The sequence below is a fragment of the Somniosus microcephalus genome, unplaced genomic scaffold (genome assembly GCF_052327205.1).
Source record: "Somniosus microcephalus isolate GS21.2 unplaced genomic scaffold, FLI_Smic_1.0 unresolved_chr4, whole genome shotgun sequence".
In the NCBI taxonomy this organism is placed as follows: Eukaryota; Metazoa; Chordata; class Chondrichthyes; order Squaliformes; family Somniosidae; genus Somniosus; species Somniosus microcephalus.
This window is the reverse complement of record NW_028225182.1, coordinates 15,697,832-15,715,374: the sequence shown is the minus strand read 5'-3', so window position 1 is coordinate 15,715,374 and position 17,543 is coordinate 15,697,832. Positions and strand designations below refer to the sequence as shown.

General features: G+C 42.1%; 1 protein-coding gene across 1 annotated transcript; it reads right to left on the bottom strand.

Moving 5' to 3' along the window:
• Positions 1–5,795: 5,795 nt before the first annotated feature.
• On the bottom strand, positions 5,796–9,965 carry LOC147089841 (putative G protein-coupled receptor 139). Its single transcript, XM_085977017.1, has 2 exons — positions 9,803–9,965; positions 5,796–6,697 (listed from the first exon to the last, which is right to left on the bottom strand). The coding sequence occupies exons 1-2, from the start codon at positions 9,957–9,959 to the stop codon at positions 5,796–5,798; spliced, it is 1,059 nt and encodes a 352-aa protein (XP_085833143.1). The 5' UTR covers positions 9,960–9,965.
• Positions 9,966–17,543: the final 7,578 nt, after the last annotated feature.

The window sequence follows — 17,543 nt, the reverse complement described above, 5'->3', positions numbered from 1 at the left end:
ATCGAACTCAATCAGCATAATATTCTATCATTTCTCCCTCATATGCTTATCTAGACTCCCCTTAAATGTATCTATATTATTAGCTTCAGCTATCGCATGTGGTTGCGAGTTCCATAATATCTCCACTCTCTGGGTAAAAAAGTTCCAATTTAATGTTCCAATTTGATTTCTTGCTGACTATCTTAAATTGATGGCTTCTAGTTTTGCCCTTCACGACAAGTGGAAACACTGTCTCTCTATCTACTCGATTATAACTTTTCCTAATTTTAAAGACTTTTAATAGTTCACCCTTCAGTCTTCTCCTTTCAACAGAAAAGAGACGCAGCCTGTTTTGTCTTATGTTCCTTGATAATTCAATTTAAAAGAAACTCTTTGCCTTCCAAATTGTTATTCTAATTCTCTCCTAATCTCTTCGTATTCCCCCTTGCATGCTGTCCATTTACTGAGTGTATGCCTTTGTCTTTATGTCAATGTTTCCCTTATGTCTTTATTCATCCATCATTAGTGTTTAGTTTGGCCGTGCTTTTTAGTGGAATATATTTTCTTGAAATCTGTTGAATACCATTTTAAGTGTTTCACATTTTTCTTCTGCATCTTTGCTTGCCAATGTTATTGTCCATTTTAGTTGCCCAAGAAATATTCTCAACCCCTCAATCTCAGTTTTAGTCCTATATATTAACCTGGTCTTATAATGCTTATGTACTTCGCAGTTACTAGCTTAAGGCCTATGCTATTATGGTCACTATGCCTAGATGATCCCATCCTTTTAAGTCTGTACCTGCTCTCGTCCATTCCCAAAATCTAAATACCGCAGCGAATATTCTCTCATTGGGCTTCTACATACAGAGTTAGTAAGGAGTCAGTTAACTATTGAAGGACTTATATTACCTTATCCGCTTTACCTATCTAATCTGGCCGAATAATTTCGAGGTAGTGACCGAGAGAAAGAGACGGAGAGGGGTGTACCAAGGGAGGGCGGTCACAGAGAGATTGAGAGAGAGAGAGCGAGAAAGACAGTTTGAGGGAGAGAGATAGGTAAAGGAGAGAAACAGAGAGAGGGAGACAGTCATATAGTGAGATAGAGAGAGTGAGAGAGAGAGAGAGAGAGACAGAGAGAGAGAGAGAGAGAGAGTAAGAGAGATAAATTAAGAAAGAGTGCAACAGAGAGAGTGAGCAATGTAAACAGAGAGAATGAGACAAATAAAAACAGAGTGGGAGACATAGACAGGGAGCCAGAGAGAGACAGAGAGACAAAGAGACGGAGAGACAGAGAGACAGAGAAGAGAGATACATAGAAAAGACAGAGAGGGAGAGAAAATATATAAAGGAGGATAGATAGAGGTGAAAGACAAAGAATAGCTTAGAAGAGATAGTTAAAGTGAGAGATAATGTAGAAGAGACACAGTAGGTAATAAGACAAATAGAGATAACCACAGAGAAAGAAAAAGAGAGATAGAGTAAGAAGAGTGTGAACCACAGATGGAGAAAGTGAGAGCGAGTCAGAGCTTGAGAGTCTGGCGAAAGAGAGACAAAGTGACAGAGCAATAGAGAGGCAGAGAGATAGAGAGGGAGAGAGGGAGAATGTCGAGAGACAGAGAGAAAGCCAGAGAGATGTGGGTTAGATAGAGTGAGAGGGAGAGACACTGAGAGAGAGAGAAAGAGCGAGAGAGAGAGAGGGACAGAGAGCGAAAGAGAGAGACCGAGACTGAGGGTGATACACAAACAGAAAGAGAGACCGGGAGACAGAAAATGAGATTGAGAGTGAATACCTTGAGAGAAGGACAGAGCCAGACAGAGAGAACGAGAGAGAGAGTGATAGAGATAATGAGACAGGAAGAGAGAGACAGAGACCGAAACAGTCACAAAGAGGGAGAGACAGAAACAGTGACAGAGAGTGAGAGACACAGAGAGATTCACACAAACATACACAGAAAGGGAACAAAAGAGAGATTGAGAGGGAAATAGAGGCCAAGAAGAAGTGAAAGGGGGACAGAGAGAGAGAGAGAGAGACAGAGACAGAGAGAGACACAGAGAAACAAAGAGGGAGTGAAACAGCCAGAGAGAAAGAGCTAGATGTAGCGAATGTGGCAGATAGATTCAGATAAAGAGGGAGAGAGTCAGATGATGGCAGAGGGAGAGGCAGACAGAGAGAGAGGGGGCATAGAGAGCGAATGAGTGTGTGAAAGAAAAAAAAGGGGACACAGTGTGAAGGACTAATAATCCAGAGGCGTGCATTGGCAATTCGTAGAGCGGAGTTCAAACCCCAGCACGGCAGTTTGGAAATTTGAATTCAGTTTTTACAAAATAAATACTTAAAAAAAATATCTAGTATCAGTTTTGGTATCAATGAAGCTATCGGATTGTCATAGAAACCAAACCGGTCATGATACCCTAGTAGTGTGTACATATATACTTATTGTTAGGAGTTGGTTTAATCTAATATAATTAATGTTTTTGTTTTATTTTATATTTATGCTTAGCTTGCAGATTTGTACTGTGGTTAAAATTAATGAAATGGTTGAAGTCGTTCATTCCCAGAAAGCTATCGGGCTCAATGTGTCAGGGTATAAGATAGCTGACTGTTCTGTTCAGCTTCTGCTGAATTTGCAGGATGTGTGATTCGTGCCTATTGAATTCTTTCTGTCGCCACATTGTGAATAGAGATAGGCAAGGCAGTCCTAAGATAGGCAGTAGGACAAGGGCTGGACTGTTAATTAAATTGGCATAAGGTTTTTTGTAATTAGTACCTCATTTATGGGGTCTTGTTCACAATAACTGTCATCATGCTATGATGATTATTGTAGGCAATGTGCATTACTAGAGTCCTAAAAATGTGTCTTGCTTTCCTTAATAATTTGTGGATTGTCATCAGGGTCTTGCTGCATGCAGACATGCACAGCTTCATTATCTGAGGGATTGCGAATGGAGCTGAACACTGGAATCATCGGCGAACGGTCCACTTCAGACACTATGATGGAAGGAAGGCCATTAGTGAAGCTGCTGAAGATGGTTGGGCCTAGGGCGCTGTCCCAGGGAACTTCTGCAGCGAAGTGAAGCAACTTAATAGGCAAGCAAAGAATGGAAAATACATTTAGCTTTGAGACTGTTTTCCTTATCTCAGAAATAAGTGTAAACATACAGCTGATAAACAGATACAGAACGAATTAAATGATAACGCAAAGTTGGCTCTTTTGTAAAGGGGCTGAAACACAACGCTATGCTTCAGTTGTACAGAAACTTGTTCAGACGTCATTTGGAGTGATTCATTCAGTTCTGGGCATTGCAACTCATGAAGGATACATTAGGCCGGATATTCCGATCCCTATGGGTGGGTATACACTGTGCACCCAGCCGTAGGGACACCAGAAATGCCGGTTTCAGGGATGCAGAGCATATGCGCTGAAAACCAGCATTTCCGATCTGTCAAGAATGGTCTTGACAGGCCCTCCAGCTGACATGGAGAAGAGCCTCTGTGGGCGGATAGTTCCACTTGTTGGAGACCCATCGATCCACGGGAAACCTTTACAATTCTTATGCCTGGTAAAAGCAGGCGTACGGACTGCTTTTACCAGGATCAGAGTACAAAAAAGTACACTACCATACTCTAAAGTAAAAACAATTTTTTTTTTCACTGATTTAGCACTTTAAAATATTTTTTAAAAAGGTAAGTTTATTTTTAGCCCCGTAAAATACTTTAATTATTTTTTTCAAAAAATTAAATATTTGTTTAAAATTTGATTGTAATTTCATGCCATTTTAAAAATGTGATTATTTAAATATATTTATTTAAAGTTTAACTGTGTTTTTTCATTTATCTCCTTTCATATATTTGACAGGTCTTCCTGTGAAATGTATGAAGGGAGCTTCGCATCTGTGATTGGCTCCATGTGATCCAAGGGATGGTGCGATCTACATGTGGCTCTGGGATATGTGGGCTCTGCGCACTTGGAGAATGGTGAGAACCAGCATTGAAACTGTGTGCGTCCTGGGAGACCACAGTTAAGGGCGCAGATTTTTCCAGATCGCAGGCCTCCACTGGAAAATACGGGCCATTAATCTTGGAAAAGTTGCAGCGCAGGTTCAGCATTATGATACTAGGGCTAAAAGGGTTATATTATTAAGAAAGGATGCATAAACTTGGTTCGTCTTCACTTGAGAACCAAATGTTGAGAGGTGATTTAATTGAGAAGTATAAAATTACGTTAAATAACAGGATTAATTAGGCTAGATACTGAGAACCTATTTCCTCTGGTGGGATATTCAGAACAACGGATCAAAAAACTAAAATTAGAGCTCGGCCACTCAGGAGTGATATCAAGATGAACTTCTTCAGAAAAACTTTAGTGGAATCTGTAAATCTCTACCCAGAGTTTTACTTTGATTAGTTTAGCAAGAGATATGGAACAATGGTGGATAAATGGAGTTGAGGAATAAATCAACAATGATCTAACTGAACGGTGAAACAGGCTCCAGTGGTGGATATGTTGCACGATGTATGGCCAACTAAAAGGAGCCTAATGAGCATGTTTCCCTTAAACTAGGATCCCAGAGTTCCTCCAATGATAACTATCCCTAGATATGGATCATGTTTAGGAACCGTTGTAGGACAGCACGGTGGCATAGTGGTTCGCACTGTTGCCTCACAGCGCCAGGGACCTGGGTTCGAATCCGGCCTCGGGCGACTGTCTGTGTGGAGTTTGCACATTCTCCCCGTGTTTGCATGGGTTTACTCCGGGTGCTCCGGTTTCCTCCCACAGTCCAAAGATGTGCAGGTTAGGTTGATTGGCTATGATAAATTGACCCTTAGTGTTAGGGGGATTAAATACGTGGGGTTACGGGGATAGGGTGGGATATGTGTAGGGGTTACGGGGATCGGGTGGGATATGTGTCGGTGCAGGCTCGATGGGCCGAAATGGCCTCTATCTGCACTGTTGTGATTCTATGATTCTGTGACATTCAGCCATTTGACCCTGTTCCACCGTTCAATTTGTTCATGGTTGTTCTGAACATAAATTCAATTTACCGCCTTTCCCCTACATCCTTGTTACCTTTACATAACACATCGAACTCAGTGTTGAATGATTCAATTCCGCCCAGCATCCACAGTCTCTAAGTTTAAGATTGTGCTACTTTTTTATTGCTCCCAACAGCAGAGGAAATATTTCTGCTGTATTTAGCCTATCGTATATCGTTCACATTTTACAAACTTCGATCAGATCTCATCTCAAACTTCTATACTCGGGCATTCAAGCCAAATGTAAGCAAAGTGGCTTCATTATGTAACTTCTTTCGCCCTGATATCATTCAGGTAAATCTGAGCTGTATCCCCTCCAAAACCAATATATCCTTCCTCATGATGTGTTGCCCAGAATGAAAGCATTGCTCCAGCTTAGGTCTGACCAGCACTCTATACAACTTCCACACTTTTTTATTATAGCACACTTGAGATATAAATCAACATTCCATTTTCATGCTTGATTTCTTTTTTACCTGTCGACAAGCTTTTAATAGTGCGTGCTCCTCTGTAGCTCATATTTGCTCAGCGTTTAGAAAATACTCCGTTTTATCCTTCTTGGGTCCAAATTTGATCTCCAGGCACTTGCCCATGTTGAACTCCTTTGCCATAGTTTCGCGCTCTCACTTAATCAGTCTTAAGTCACTTTGCAAATTTCTTCTGCCATCTGAACTACGTCCTGTCCCTACTAACTAATTGCCATCTGCAAACGTGAGACTACCCATCATATCACAATCACTGAAAAAAGTAAAGACGAGATTGAGTTCTTGCATTGTACTTTTCATTTTTTTAATTCTGTGACAATTGCAGCAAAGGGATATTTTAAAAGGCTCTTTAACTCATCTCTGTATTTGCGCTGTGTCACCGCATAAATGAAAGTGTTTGTGCTGCAACTCATGAGCTGAAACATGAAGCCTAACTCCCGTATGAACACAGGTAGAATCATCGCCCTGTAGCCCAGGTAACCCATTCGCCAATAAATACAATATATCATATATAGTGCCCATAACAGTATGAAATTCCCTGATATAGCATACAGTACAATCATGGATTTCCTGCGGTTCAACATCTCTGGGTCACTGGGACTTTCCCCACTGACTGGACACCGGAGTCGCCTGCGCGCTCTGTTAGTCACTAAAATGTACCTGACGGTTAAAGCATTGAACAGCAAGACCAAAATAAATGGTATGCATGGAGTTAAAATGTAATGAAAGAATTCAACTGCACCCCATACTTCTGAGCCTTCAACACTAGGTGTTATATAACAAAACCAGGATTGATTGATGAACCAATATTTACTCGTGTACATAAAGTACCAGAACGTATTTTTTAAAGAGAACAACACTGTAATCGTTGCTATAACCACACTCGCCGTTTTCTCCACACAGTATTTAGCTTTCAGCTTCTGGTAGCAAATGGCTATATATCGATCAAAGGTGAAACTGACCGTGAACCAGACAGAACAGTCTGTGACTGCGTACAGCAGGACGGCGTGGATGTTACAGACTGGGATGTACCTCACGAAATTGAGCTCTACATAATAAACAACAGGGATATGTCTCAGTATCAGATCAAAGATAATGACCAGAAGATCCGCTGCTGCCATGGCCACCAGGTAGCGCGTGATACATTTGGAGAGACCGCACTTTCCCCGAGACAGGATCACAATCGTCACCACGTTACCTGTAAACAATAACAAGGGAAAGGATCAGAAACAGACTGAAGACGCCTATTTGATTGTGTTACTGGTAAAAAAAAAGATATTTTGTTATTGAATTAATTGATAAAATTCAATTATTTTACCCATGTCAAGGACTGGTGACTAGAGACACTTTATTTACCATAAAATAATCAATATAAAATGTTATTAAATAAATGGGCCACATATACAAAAACATATGAATACTGTATTTAAAATGATTCAGGAAACGATTTGTGATAAATAGGGGCGCCTGGCAGCATTCAAATTGTTCAAAGCAACGTGGCTTGAAACAGGGAACCGAACAGTACCAGAATGTGTTGAGTTAACTGTCATTGTGATTTGCTTGGGATCAGTCACTCTGGATTGGTGATGGTAGCTGAGTCCTACATCCTACTCCTGATATTAAGGAGGCGAGCAGCCAAGGTTTCTGTCCCTAATCATTATTCAGTGACCCCAGGTTATGGAGGTGGAACAGTCCATGTATTAGCTCCAGTTCATTGTTCAGTATCTGCTCCTGTAAAGTAGGGGTGCAGATTTCAAGTGAGAACACGATCGGGTCAGCTTCAATGAGCTTCTTAGGACACTATCCATACTCACACTTTAAGAATAGAGACCTGTACGTGTCTGAATAAGCGGCACATGCATTCCCAGCAAGAGTCAGCAAACTTGGTTCATATCATGGAATCGATTAATCTTACAGCACTGAAGGAAGCCATTCGGCCCATCTTTACTGTGCCGGCTATTTAAAAAAATATCGAATTTCTCACATGATACCGCTCCTTTCCAATAGCGCTGCAATGTTCTCCCCTCAAGTATTTATCCAATTCCCTTTTGAAAGTCACTGTTCAATCTGCTTCCACCAGCCTTTCAGGCAGTGTATGCCATAACAACACACTGCATAAAAAAACCCTTAACTCTCCTCTTGCTCTTTTGCCAATTACCTTAAATGCGTGTTTTTTTTTGGTTAGCGACCCTCCTGTCAGTGGAAACAGTTTCTTCTGACTTAATCTATCAAAACCCTTCATGGTTTTGAACTCTAGTACTTCTGCTCTTAAACATTCTCTGCTCTACGGACAACAATCTCAGTTCCTATAACCTCTCCACCTCCAGCAGGATAGAAGTGGAACCTAATGAATTGAAACAGCGACTTTAAAATGACTTGCGGAAATGAGTTCTAGATTAGCAGGGGATTATGGGAAGGGGCTGACAGAGGACGTCTTGAAAAGCAGAGGATGAGTGGAACAGTGTTCGGAACTGTTAGACTGGATCAGTATCGATTGTGATACAAGCTCGATTTGTTAGAGAGCAGCTTTAGTAACAAAACCTGCAAGATATGCAGAGGGGGAGACAGTTAATGAAAATAAATATCGTAAATAACTGATAGAATACATATTCATTCATAAATCAATCAATGTCATCATTGAAACTATATTCACTAATAGTTACATGCTCAAATCATTTTTACATAAAAGCAGAAAATGCACATATTTTGCTCCAAACTGTGCAATTACACCACAAAATACTTCAAATGAACGTTTCCTACATTACAAAACTGACCACCCTTTAGAAATACCTCATTGGCTATAAAGCGCTCTGGGTGGCCCCGAGGTCATGAACGGTGCTATAAACATGCAAGTTTTTTCTTTCTCTTCTTTAATCAGTTTATAAAGTTTTATATTATGAATCATAATTTCCAAATATCATGAGGGTTTCATTAAAAAAATGCGCTCAAACATTCTGTGAGGTTTCACCCGTCTGTGAGTGATGATTGCGTTCCCAATTGATTCTAGAACATGGCATTAAAATAAAAAAAATACTAAATCTCTAGACATAACAAACTGGGATCATTCACATTAAAATAGAATGGGCGATAATAGAAGGTTAACGTGCAGCTCTCTGTAGTTTCAGTTAACTGAGTTATATGGGCATTGGATTATATTTAGAGGCAACGATATTGAATCAAAGCACTGATGTTTAACTGATTAAGCATTTTGCTGAATGCAAACAAAACTTGAAACCATTTCCATATCCCCCAGAAACACGAGACAGTAAGAAGTAGTGTTAGCGCTACACAATGAAGAAACTGACCAGAATTCATTCAGTAGTGGGTAGTGACCAAGATTTCAAAGTGTACCTGCAATCTGAACTCAATAATTCAAAGTGAAGTTGTGCCATTTATTAAACTGAAACCGTAAATGGGAGCCCGTGTACAGTGCCTCAGTGTAACAGGCTGCATTCTCAGACAGACTAGGATTGTGAAAGGAACTAAAACAGGATAGAGTTACAAAACTCACACGGTAAACAATACTGTTAAACATAATTATTCAAATAATGCATGGTTATAATGACTTAAATGATTAAAAATAATGATATTTTACATAAATCATAATCTAACCATTGAAAAATACTGATAATAATGCAACGTGGTTGCTAAAGGAGAGTCAGACTGCTGACTTGAGCTGGATTATTTCAAATTGAACTGACCATCCGTCTATCAGGATTCGCTCTACAACTCCCCATAGCACAGTATCTCAGCAGTTAAGATCAAATTCCTGCAAGGCAGCTTTCTGTTTTGATACAAGTGCCCAATGCAAACAACGCAACACAAAATGTTCAACACAAAGAATCATCCAACAATTCTGATGGTGTTATAGACTCAAAGGACGTCGGATGCTTAATAAGAATGTAACAAATCAAACAAATGGTGAACAGTAAAGACAATGAGCTCAGAATAAGCGACTGGAGAAACAATCACGTCAGGGGAGCAGGCTGCATTATTATCCACACAACAGATTCAGTACGTTTAATACAAATAACCACTGGCATTGTGAAACATATAAAGCAGAAGAGAGTTTATAGAACTAATAGTTGGATATATTAACTTACCTGGTCCATTAACAGCAGCGAACAGAGGATAACAAAAGAGAAAAATGGTCACACAACTGAACATGGTTTACAGAATTTACAACTTGATACAGTTATTTACCTGGTTCACCAATAGCAGTTAGGATGGGTTAGTGAACGGCAAGAACAATAATACATTTAATCAGGAATTACAGAAATCATTTTTGTAAAGAGTGACTTACAAGGAACACCAAAAGCTGCCAGGATTGGATAGTAAATACTCTGTATATCCCGAAAAACAAAATGTATCTTGAGCATTGCCAAAAATGACCGCCCTAATCTATCACTTTGTGTCGGACCCGAAGATCTGTGGACCTCCAGCATTTGACTCCGATTCATGTTCCCCTTTCTATGAGAATCCAAGAGTCCGCTAAAACTGTGAGATGATCCCTCTTACTTATAATACTGGAAACCCTCTCGTGAGTCAATTATGATCCATGGAGACTGACATTAGTTACATTCATTGAACAAACAGCTTCAGTTATTCCCTTGCACAAATACTCTTTTTATAGAACAATGTTCATTTAGTACATGTTATGTTAACGTCAGCGAAAAAAGAGCAGAGCACAGCAGGTTATTCGAATAAATGATTTGTAAAATAAAAGTTAATGTGAAACTGAATGCAGATTACAAATGAGCAGAGATCCGTTTACTTGTTTGAGATTGTGTGGTGTATCCTGTGAAACATGGACAATTTTAGAGTGGCGCTATTAGAATTGACACATTATCTGGATCTATACTGCTTCTATCGATCGAAAAAATCCCGAGGAAATTCCCGGGGTAATTTCAGTTCTTGGGATATTTTACACATGTTCTATGACTCTAAGACCATCTGCAAATATTATGAATTTCAGGCAACTCTCTCAGTAATAACCAATACCTGCAATCCCGTGCAAACATCTGCCCATTTTCTCGTTTACCTATAAATATTGATGCTGAACAAACCCCCGCCCCATACCCCGCATGTAATGTAAAAATCTATAGATTCTTCTGGAATTTGTATCAAATTCCACCCCCGCCCCGGCAACTACTGACGAGATTCCACAGACAACCTGTAAAGTTTGACCCTTCAAATATTGACTCAGTCCCAGAATTGTGAGGCAATAAAGGGACGGTAGATGGAACTCCCCTGATTACTAACAGAGAGCTCGGGAGGCTTGTGAGAAAGTGACATCGCTCCTGTTACCCCCTGAAAATAGTAATCGTTTTTGAGGAACGCACTTCCACTCATTCCACCACAGATCCATGTAAACATTGGTACATTCTGACCTGCCCTGTAAATATTGAATCAATCGCATGGACTCCACAAAATCTGACAATTGATCCTCGGTCTCCCACTGGGGGCTGCTTGAAAAAGAAAGCTGACGGACAACTTAAACAAACTTCCACAAACCCTTGTAAATGCTGGCTCAGTCAGGGAACTGCCTCAATGTGTAAATACCCGACTACTCCACGTAACAAATGTCACTGTCCCAGGTCATTGGTAACTGTTGATACAATGCTGGGGGATAATTACACTCCCACAGATGCCAGAACACACTGACACTTCAATTAATATTGAAAAGTTCCTGTGGAACCGACCAGTAAAATAAATCATTCCCCGACAGTTCTGTAAACTCCACAATATCCCCTGTAAATTGTGCCTCACTACTATAGACACCACACACCCTAGAGTCTGAAGGCCAGATGAATGAATGAAAGCCAGAGTAACCTGTACAAATATTGCGACACTTTCAATGATTCCAGTAGACGCTAACTTTCTCAGGACAGCCACTGGAAATAGACTCTTATAAAATTGTAGAATATAGATACAAATAGAATCACCAAAAACAATTATATTAATATAGCCTCTTTAAAGTAATAAAATGTCCCAAGGTGCTTCACAGGAGAGCTATTAAAACAAATGACAACGAGCCATATAAGGAGATATTAAGTCAGCTGACCAAAAGCTTGGTCAATAATGTAGGTTTCATGGAGCACCATAAAGGAGGAAAGAGAATTGGAGAGGCGGAGCGACTTAGGGAGGGAATTCCAGAGCTCAGGTCCGAGGCAGCTTAAGGCACGACCGCCAATGGTGGAACATTTAATATCGGGGATGTTCAAAAAGCCAGAATGCGTGGTCTATGGGTATTGTAGGGCTGGAGGAGATTACAGAGAATAGGAGGGGTGAGGCCATGGAGAGATTTGTAAACAATGGTCAGAATTTTAAATTCGAGGCGTTGTTTAACTGGGAGCCGTTGTAGGTCAGCAAGCACAGGGGTGATGCGTGAGCAGGACTTGGTGTGAGTTAGCACATGGGCGGCAGAGTTTGTGGATGAACTCAAGTTTATGGAGGCTAGAAGTAGGGAGGCTGGCCAGGAGTGCATTGGAATAGTCAAATCTAGAGGTGATAAAGCCAAGGATGAGTTTTTCAGCAGCATGTCAGTTGAGGTAAGGGTGGAATAAAAACAGAACATGCTGGAGATACTCAGCAGGTCAGGCAGCATCTGTGAAGAGAGAAACAAAGTTAACGTTTCAGGTCGATGACCTTTCATCAGAACTGGAAAAAAACAGGAAATGGAACAGATTTTTCGGCAAGTTTTGGGGCTGAGGAATGGGGGAGTGAATGAAAGAATAAAAGGGAAGGTGTGTGATAGGATAGAAGGCAGGAGAGGTTAAGAGACATTAAGAGATATTCAAGGCAAAAGGAGTTGGTAATGGGACAGGTTAAGAATCAAAGGATGGCTGCAGATGAATTGTAAATTGCACTGGCAGAATGAAAGACAGCTGCCATGTGGGAGAGAAGAAATAAAAAGTGTGGAAACCCTTCGTGTTCTGGATCCGCCCAGGGCTACAGATAACTGCAAGATTTTCATCATTCCTCGAACCACTGCTCTCGCCGTATCCTGAGATCCACGTTCAATGCCGTGCGATGCCACATGAACACACTCGACCTCTCTCTTCAGCAGCACCAACTCACTCTATCCCAAAGCTGTCCTGGTCCGCAGTTCCATTTCATCCTTCACCTCATCTGGTAATTCAACAAACAACTTTTTTTCTTCCTTTCAGGTGTAAAGGATCGCAAGCTTCAACAACTCTTGGACACAAATACTCCTCCTGAAACTTCTTCCCCTTCTCTTTCGTCTGACCACACCCCTTCTCCCAATCTCACACCCTGCCGCGTTTTCACTGTCTTCTCTGACATTCCCCTTTCTAACCCCGAACGATCAGTCCTTTGGAAAGTCCTGAGCTTCATTCCCTTACGCCCCCTCCTCAATCAATTTCGAGCTCGGCACGATGTTCAGCTCTTTTTACACCACCTTCATCTCCGTGGCCACTTCTTTGGCCAGGAATCGTCGCCCCGCATGGCTGACCTTTTCTCTGCTTTCAGAATTCTCGCTCTACCTGGGCCCCTCTCTCTGGCCTCTTACTCTCTCTAGAACCTTTCATTGCAAATTAGTGGCGTGACATCAACCGGCTCCATTTCTCTGCACCCCTCACTCCCTCCAACCTACTGCCCTCTGAAATCTCAGCACTCCATTCGGTCAGATCCAAACCCGACATTTTCATTAAACCTGCTGACAAGGGTGGTGCTGTTGTTGTTTGGCGAACCGACCTCTACCTAGCGGAAGCTGAACACAAAATCTCCGACACTTCCACCTAACTCCAGCTGGACCACGACCCCACTACCGAACATTAAACCACCGTTTTCAAGACTGTCACCGACCTCATCTCCTCTGGAGATCTTCCCCCAACGGCTGCCAACCTCTTAGTTCACCAACCCCGCACAGCCCGCTACTAAATCTTTCCCAAGATCCTCAAACTTTCCCTGGTAGACCCATCATATCAGCCTGTTCTGCCCCATGGAACTTATCTCTTCTTGTCTCGACTCTATTGTTTCTCCCCTTGTTCAGTCTCTTCCCACCTACATCCGCAACACTTCCGACGACCTCTGCCACGTTAACAGTTTCCAGTTTCCTTGCCCCATCCACCTCCATTTTATTATGAACGTACAATCCCTCTACACCGTCATCTCCCACCAGGATGGACTGTGGGCGTTCCACTTCTTCCTTGATCAGAGGCCCAAATGATCCCCATCCACCTCCTCCGCCTGGCTGAACTTGTTCTCAGGTCGAACAACTTCTCCTTTGACTCCACTCACTTCCTCCAAATCAAAGGTGTTGCTATGGGAACCTGCATGGGTCCTAGCTATGTCTGCCTTTTCGTGGAATATGTGGAACATTCATTGTTCCAGTCCTACTTGGGTCCACTCCCGCATCTCATTTCCTGGGACATTGATGACTGTGTTGGTGCAGTTTCCTGCTCTCGCCCTGAACTAGATAATTTCATTCACTTTGCCTCCAAAATCCACACTTCCCTCAAATTAATATGGTCCATCTCCGACACTTCCCTGCCTTGACTTCTGCTTCTCCATCTCTTGGGGTAGGTTATTGCCCAACATTCACTACAAGCCCACTGACTCCCACAGCTACCTGGACTACACTTCCTCCCACCCTGCCTCCTGTAATTACTCTATTCCATTCTACCAGTTTCTCCATCTCTGCCACATCTGCTCTGACGATGCCACCTTCAATACCAGTGCATCCAACATGTCTTCCTTTTTCCTCATTCGAGGATTCCCCTCTACTTTCATTGACATGGCCCTTGACCGTGCCCATTATATCTCCCGCACTTCTGCCCTCACCCCTGCCCCTCTTTCCAGGAACCACGATAGAGTTCCCCTTGTCCTCACCTTTCACCCCACCAGCCTCCACATTCAACAGATCATCCTCTGCCATTTCTGCAACCTCCAGCGTGTTCCCACCACCAAATGCATCTTCCACTCTCCTCCCCATTCAGCATTCCATAGGGAGCGCTCCCTCTATGATAACATAGTCCACTCCACTATCACCCCAGCACCACTTGCCCTTTGCCCGGCACCTTCCTGTGCAAGCACAGGGTATGCAACAGATGCCCTTATATATTCCCCCTTCCCACGGTCCGGGGCCCCAAACACCCCTTCCAGGTGAAACAGCGATTTATTTGTACTTCTTGCAATTTGCCATACTGTATTCATTGCTCACGATGTGGTCTGCTCTACATTTGGCAGGCCAAATGCAGATTGGGTGACTACTTTGCGGAACATCTCCGTTCAGACCGGAATGGTGACCCCGAGCTTCTGGACACCTGTCATGTCAATTCACCGCTCCATTCCCACTCAGGACTCACCGTCCGCGGAATCTTGCATTGTTGCACGGAAGCTCAGCGTATGCTCGAGGAACAGCACCTCATCTCCCGATTAGGCATGTTACAGCCTTCCAGACTCAATAACAAGTTCAACAATTTCAGATCCTAACCTCGGCCCCTATTATATATTTATATATTTTTTATTCGCTCATTGGGTTTGTAACTTTTCCTTTTTTTCTCTCCCACAATGCAGCAGTCTCGCATTCTGCCAGCGCATTTCACACTTCATGTAGAGGTATCTTTTGTCTCTTTACCTGTCCTAGTACCATTTTGTCTCGTCTTGAATATCTCTTAATGTCTTTTCACCTCTCAGACCTTCCCTTTTGTCTTTCATGCCCTCCCCCCTTATCCCAGCACCAAACTGGCCTTTTAATCTGTTTCATTTCCTGCTATTTTCTCAGTTCTGTAGAAGTGTTTCGATCTGAAACCTTAAATCTGTTTCTCTCTCCACGGATGTTGCCTGGCCTCCTGAGCTTTTCCAGCATTTTCTGCTGTGCTGTGCGGCCACAGATATGGCTATCTGTTCTTCTTACGATAGAATACCTTATCACTATTGCTCTCCCAATCTTTGCACAAACTCCTGTGCAGCTGAGCCAATCTTAGTGCCACGGACTTGGCTCTTGCTGCATTCCCCTGAGAAACCATCTCGCCCATCAGTATCCAAAACGGAAAATCTGTTGGAGAGGATGCAGGACCCAGGGGACCGCTGCACTACCTTCATAGTTCTTTTACTCTGTCTGGTGGTCAGACATTGCCCTCCGGCCTGTGCACTCGTTACATGTGGTGTGAGCACCTCGTTAATCGTGTTATCCATGAAGATCTCAGCATTGCTGATGCTCCACAGTGACTCCAGCTGCAGCTCCAAAACGCGGATTTCGAGTAGCTGGGTCTGGAGACACTTCCTGCTCATATGATCGCCCTGGGCACCTAAAGTTCCCCTGGCATCCCACATAGCACAGGAGGAGCACTTCAAGCAGCCGAGCTGCCCTGCCATGTCCAACCTTTAATTTACTTCCGTTAGTTCCTTTAAATTAAAGAATATTAAATACACTAGGGACCTTAATTCTCTTTAAATACGTTTTACTCTAAACTAGAGACCTTACTTTGACGACTTGACTGTAGACATACTCACTAGATCCTACTTACCAATCAGCTCCTTCCCTGGTTGTGACATCACTTTAGCGGTTTCGCTGTTGTTGTTGATTGACTGCTCCCGCCCTCGGACCCACCTAACTTCCTGACACACCCAAATCATAGTGCTCTGTATAAACAGCACTTCAAAGCATGTTTTTATTGGCCCTAAAACAAAGGCGCTTGCTGGATTCTGCTACAGGAGAACCAGTTTAATCTAGTTTCCCTAATTAACTGGCTTCAGCTGCTCTGAATTGCAGGCCTTGTATATTCCCTTTTAACCCTGCTTAAAGTTGGGAAATTTAGCTTTTAAACAGTAAGCAGTAACAGTAAATGTGAAACAACCAAAGTTTGATTTCAGCAAACAATTAAGACCTCCTGACTCACCCAACTCGCAGCACTCTGTTTAAAACGCATTGCTTCGTAAAGCAAATTTAGACGGCAGTTAAGAATCGGCAATACATTTATCTTTTTGAATGTATCCCTTATCTGAAGAAAATAAATTAAATATATAGCTGATGCACAGGGACAAAATTAATTAGAAAGGAAAATGGGAAATTGACCATTGTTTCATTGGTGCTGAAACAAAATATTATGGTTCAGTTGTAAAGAGACTTTATCAGACATCATCTGGTGAACTTCATTCAGTTTTGCATATCGCCAAATTCACCAGGCCTTTACCAGTGCTAAAGGGGTTAAATTATGAGAGCCTATTTCGTAAATTTTGTTTGTATTTTCTTGAATATAACATGTTGAGGGGCGATTTAATTGAAGTCCTTCAATGATTTAAATGACAGAATTCGATAGGGTAGATTCGGAAAAGCTATTTCCTCCGGTGGGGAATACTGAACAAGGGGTCAGGACCATGACATTACTGCTCCACTAATCAGGTGTGAAATCAGGAAACACCTTCAAGCAAACGGCAGTGGAAATCGTTGAAGTTTCGTAAGCGTAGCAAGATTTATTGAAGAAAGATGTATAAATGGAGTTGGAATACAAATCAACAATAATCTAACTGAATGGTGGAACAGGCTCGAAGGCCTGGATAAGCTGTAAGATTTAAGGCCAACTGCGTGTAGTGGGGGCTGGGGAGACTACTGAGTAATTTCACCTTCAATTAGAACACAAAAATCTTCCTAAGCTGTCTATGTCTAGAGGTAGATAGTTTTCTTTGAAAAGGAACATTAGAAATAGGGTAGGAATTTCAACCATTCGCACCTGTTCCGCAATTCAATTAGATCATGGTTGACCTGCACCTCAACTCTATTTAGCCACCTTTATCTTTCTTTTGTCCAATCTGGATGACTATGCACTTGCCTACGTTGAACCACTTTGCAAAATTTTTGCCCACTCATTTAATCTGTCTTAAGCCCGTTTGCAAATTTCTGCTGCGACCTGTAGCACTTACTGTCCCTCCTAACTTAATGACATATTCAACCGTCACAGCACCAAGTGCATGAGACACATCATATTCCAATTACTGAGCTGGGTAGTACTGCAACTGAAAACAGTACAGACGAGATTGCTTTCCAGCATTAAGTTCTTTTCAGTTTTTAATTCTGTGAC

Excerpts from the sequence above, each read along its gene's own strand:
- LOC147089841 (XM_085977017.1), bottom strand. The coding sequence starts at position 9,959 with ATGAATCGGAGTCAAATGCTGGAGGTCCACAGATCTTCGGGTCCGACA. Across the intron at positions 6,698-9,802 it reads GGCAGCTTTTGGTGTTCCTT|GTAACGTGGTGACGATTGTG; the intron begins GTAAGTCACTCT and ends TATTGTTTACAG.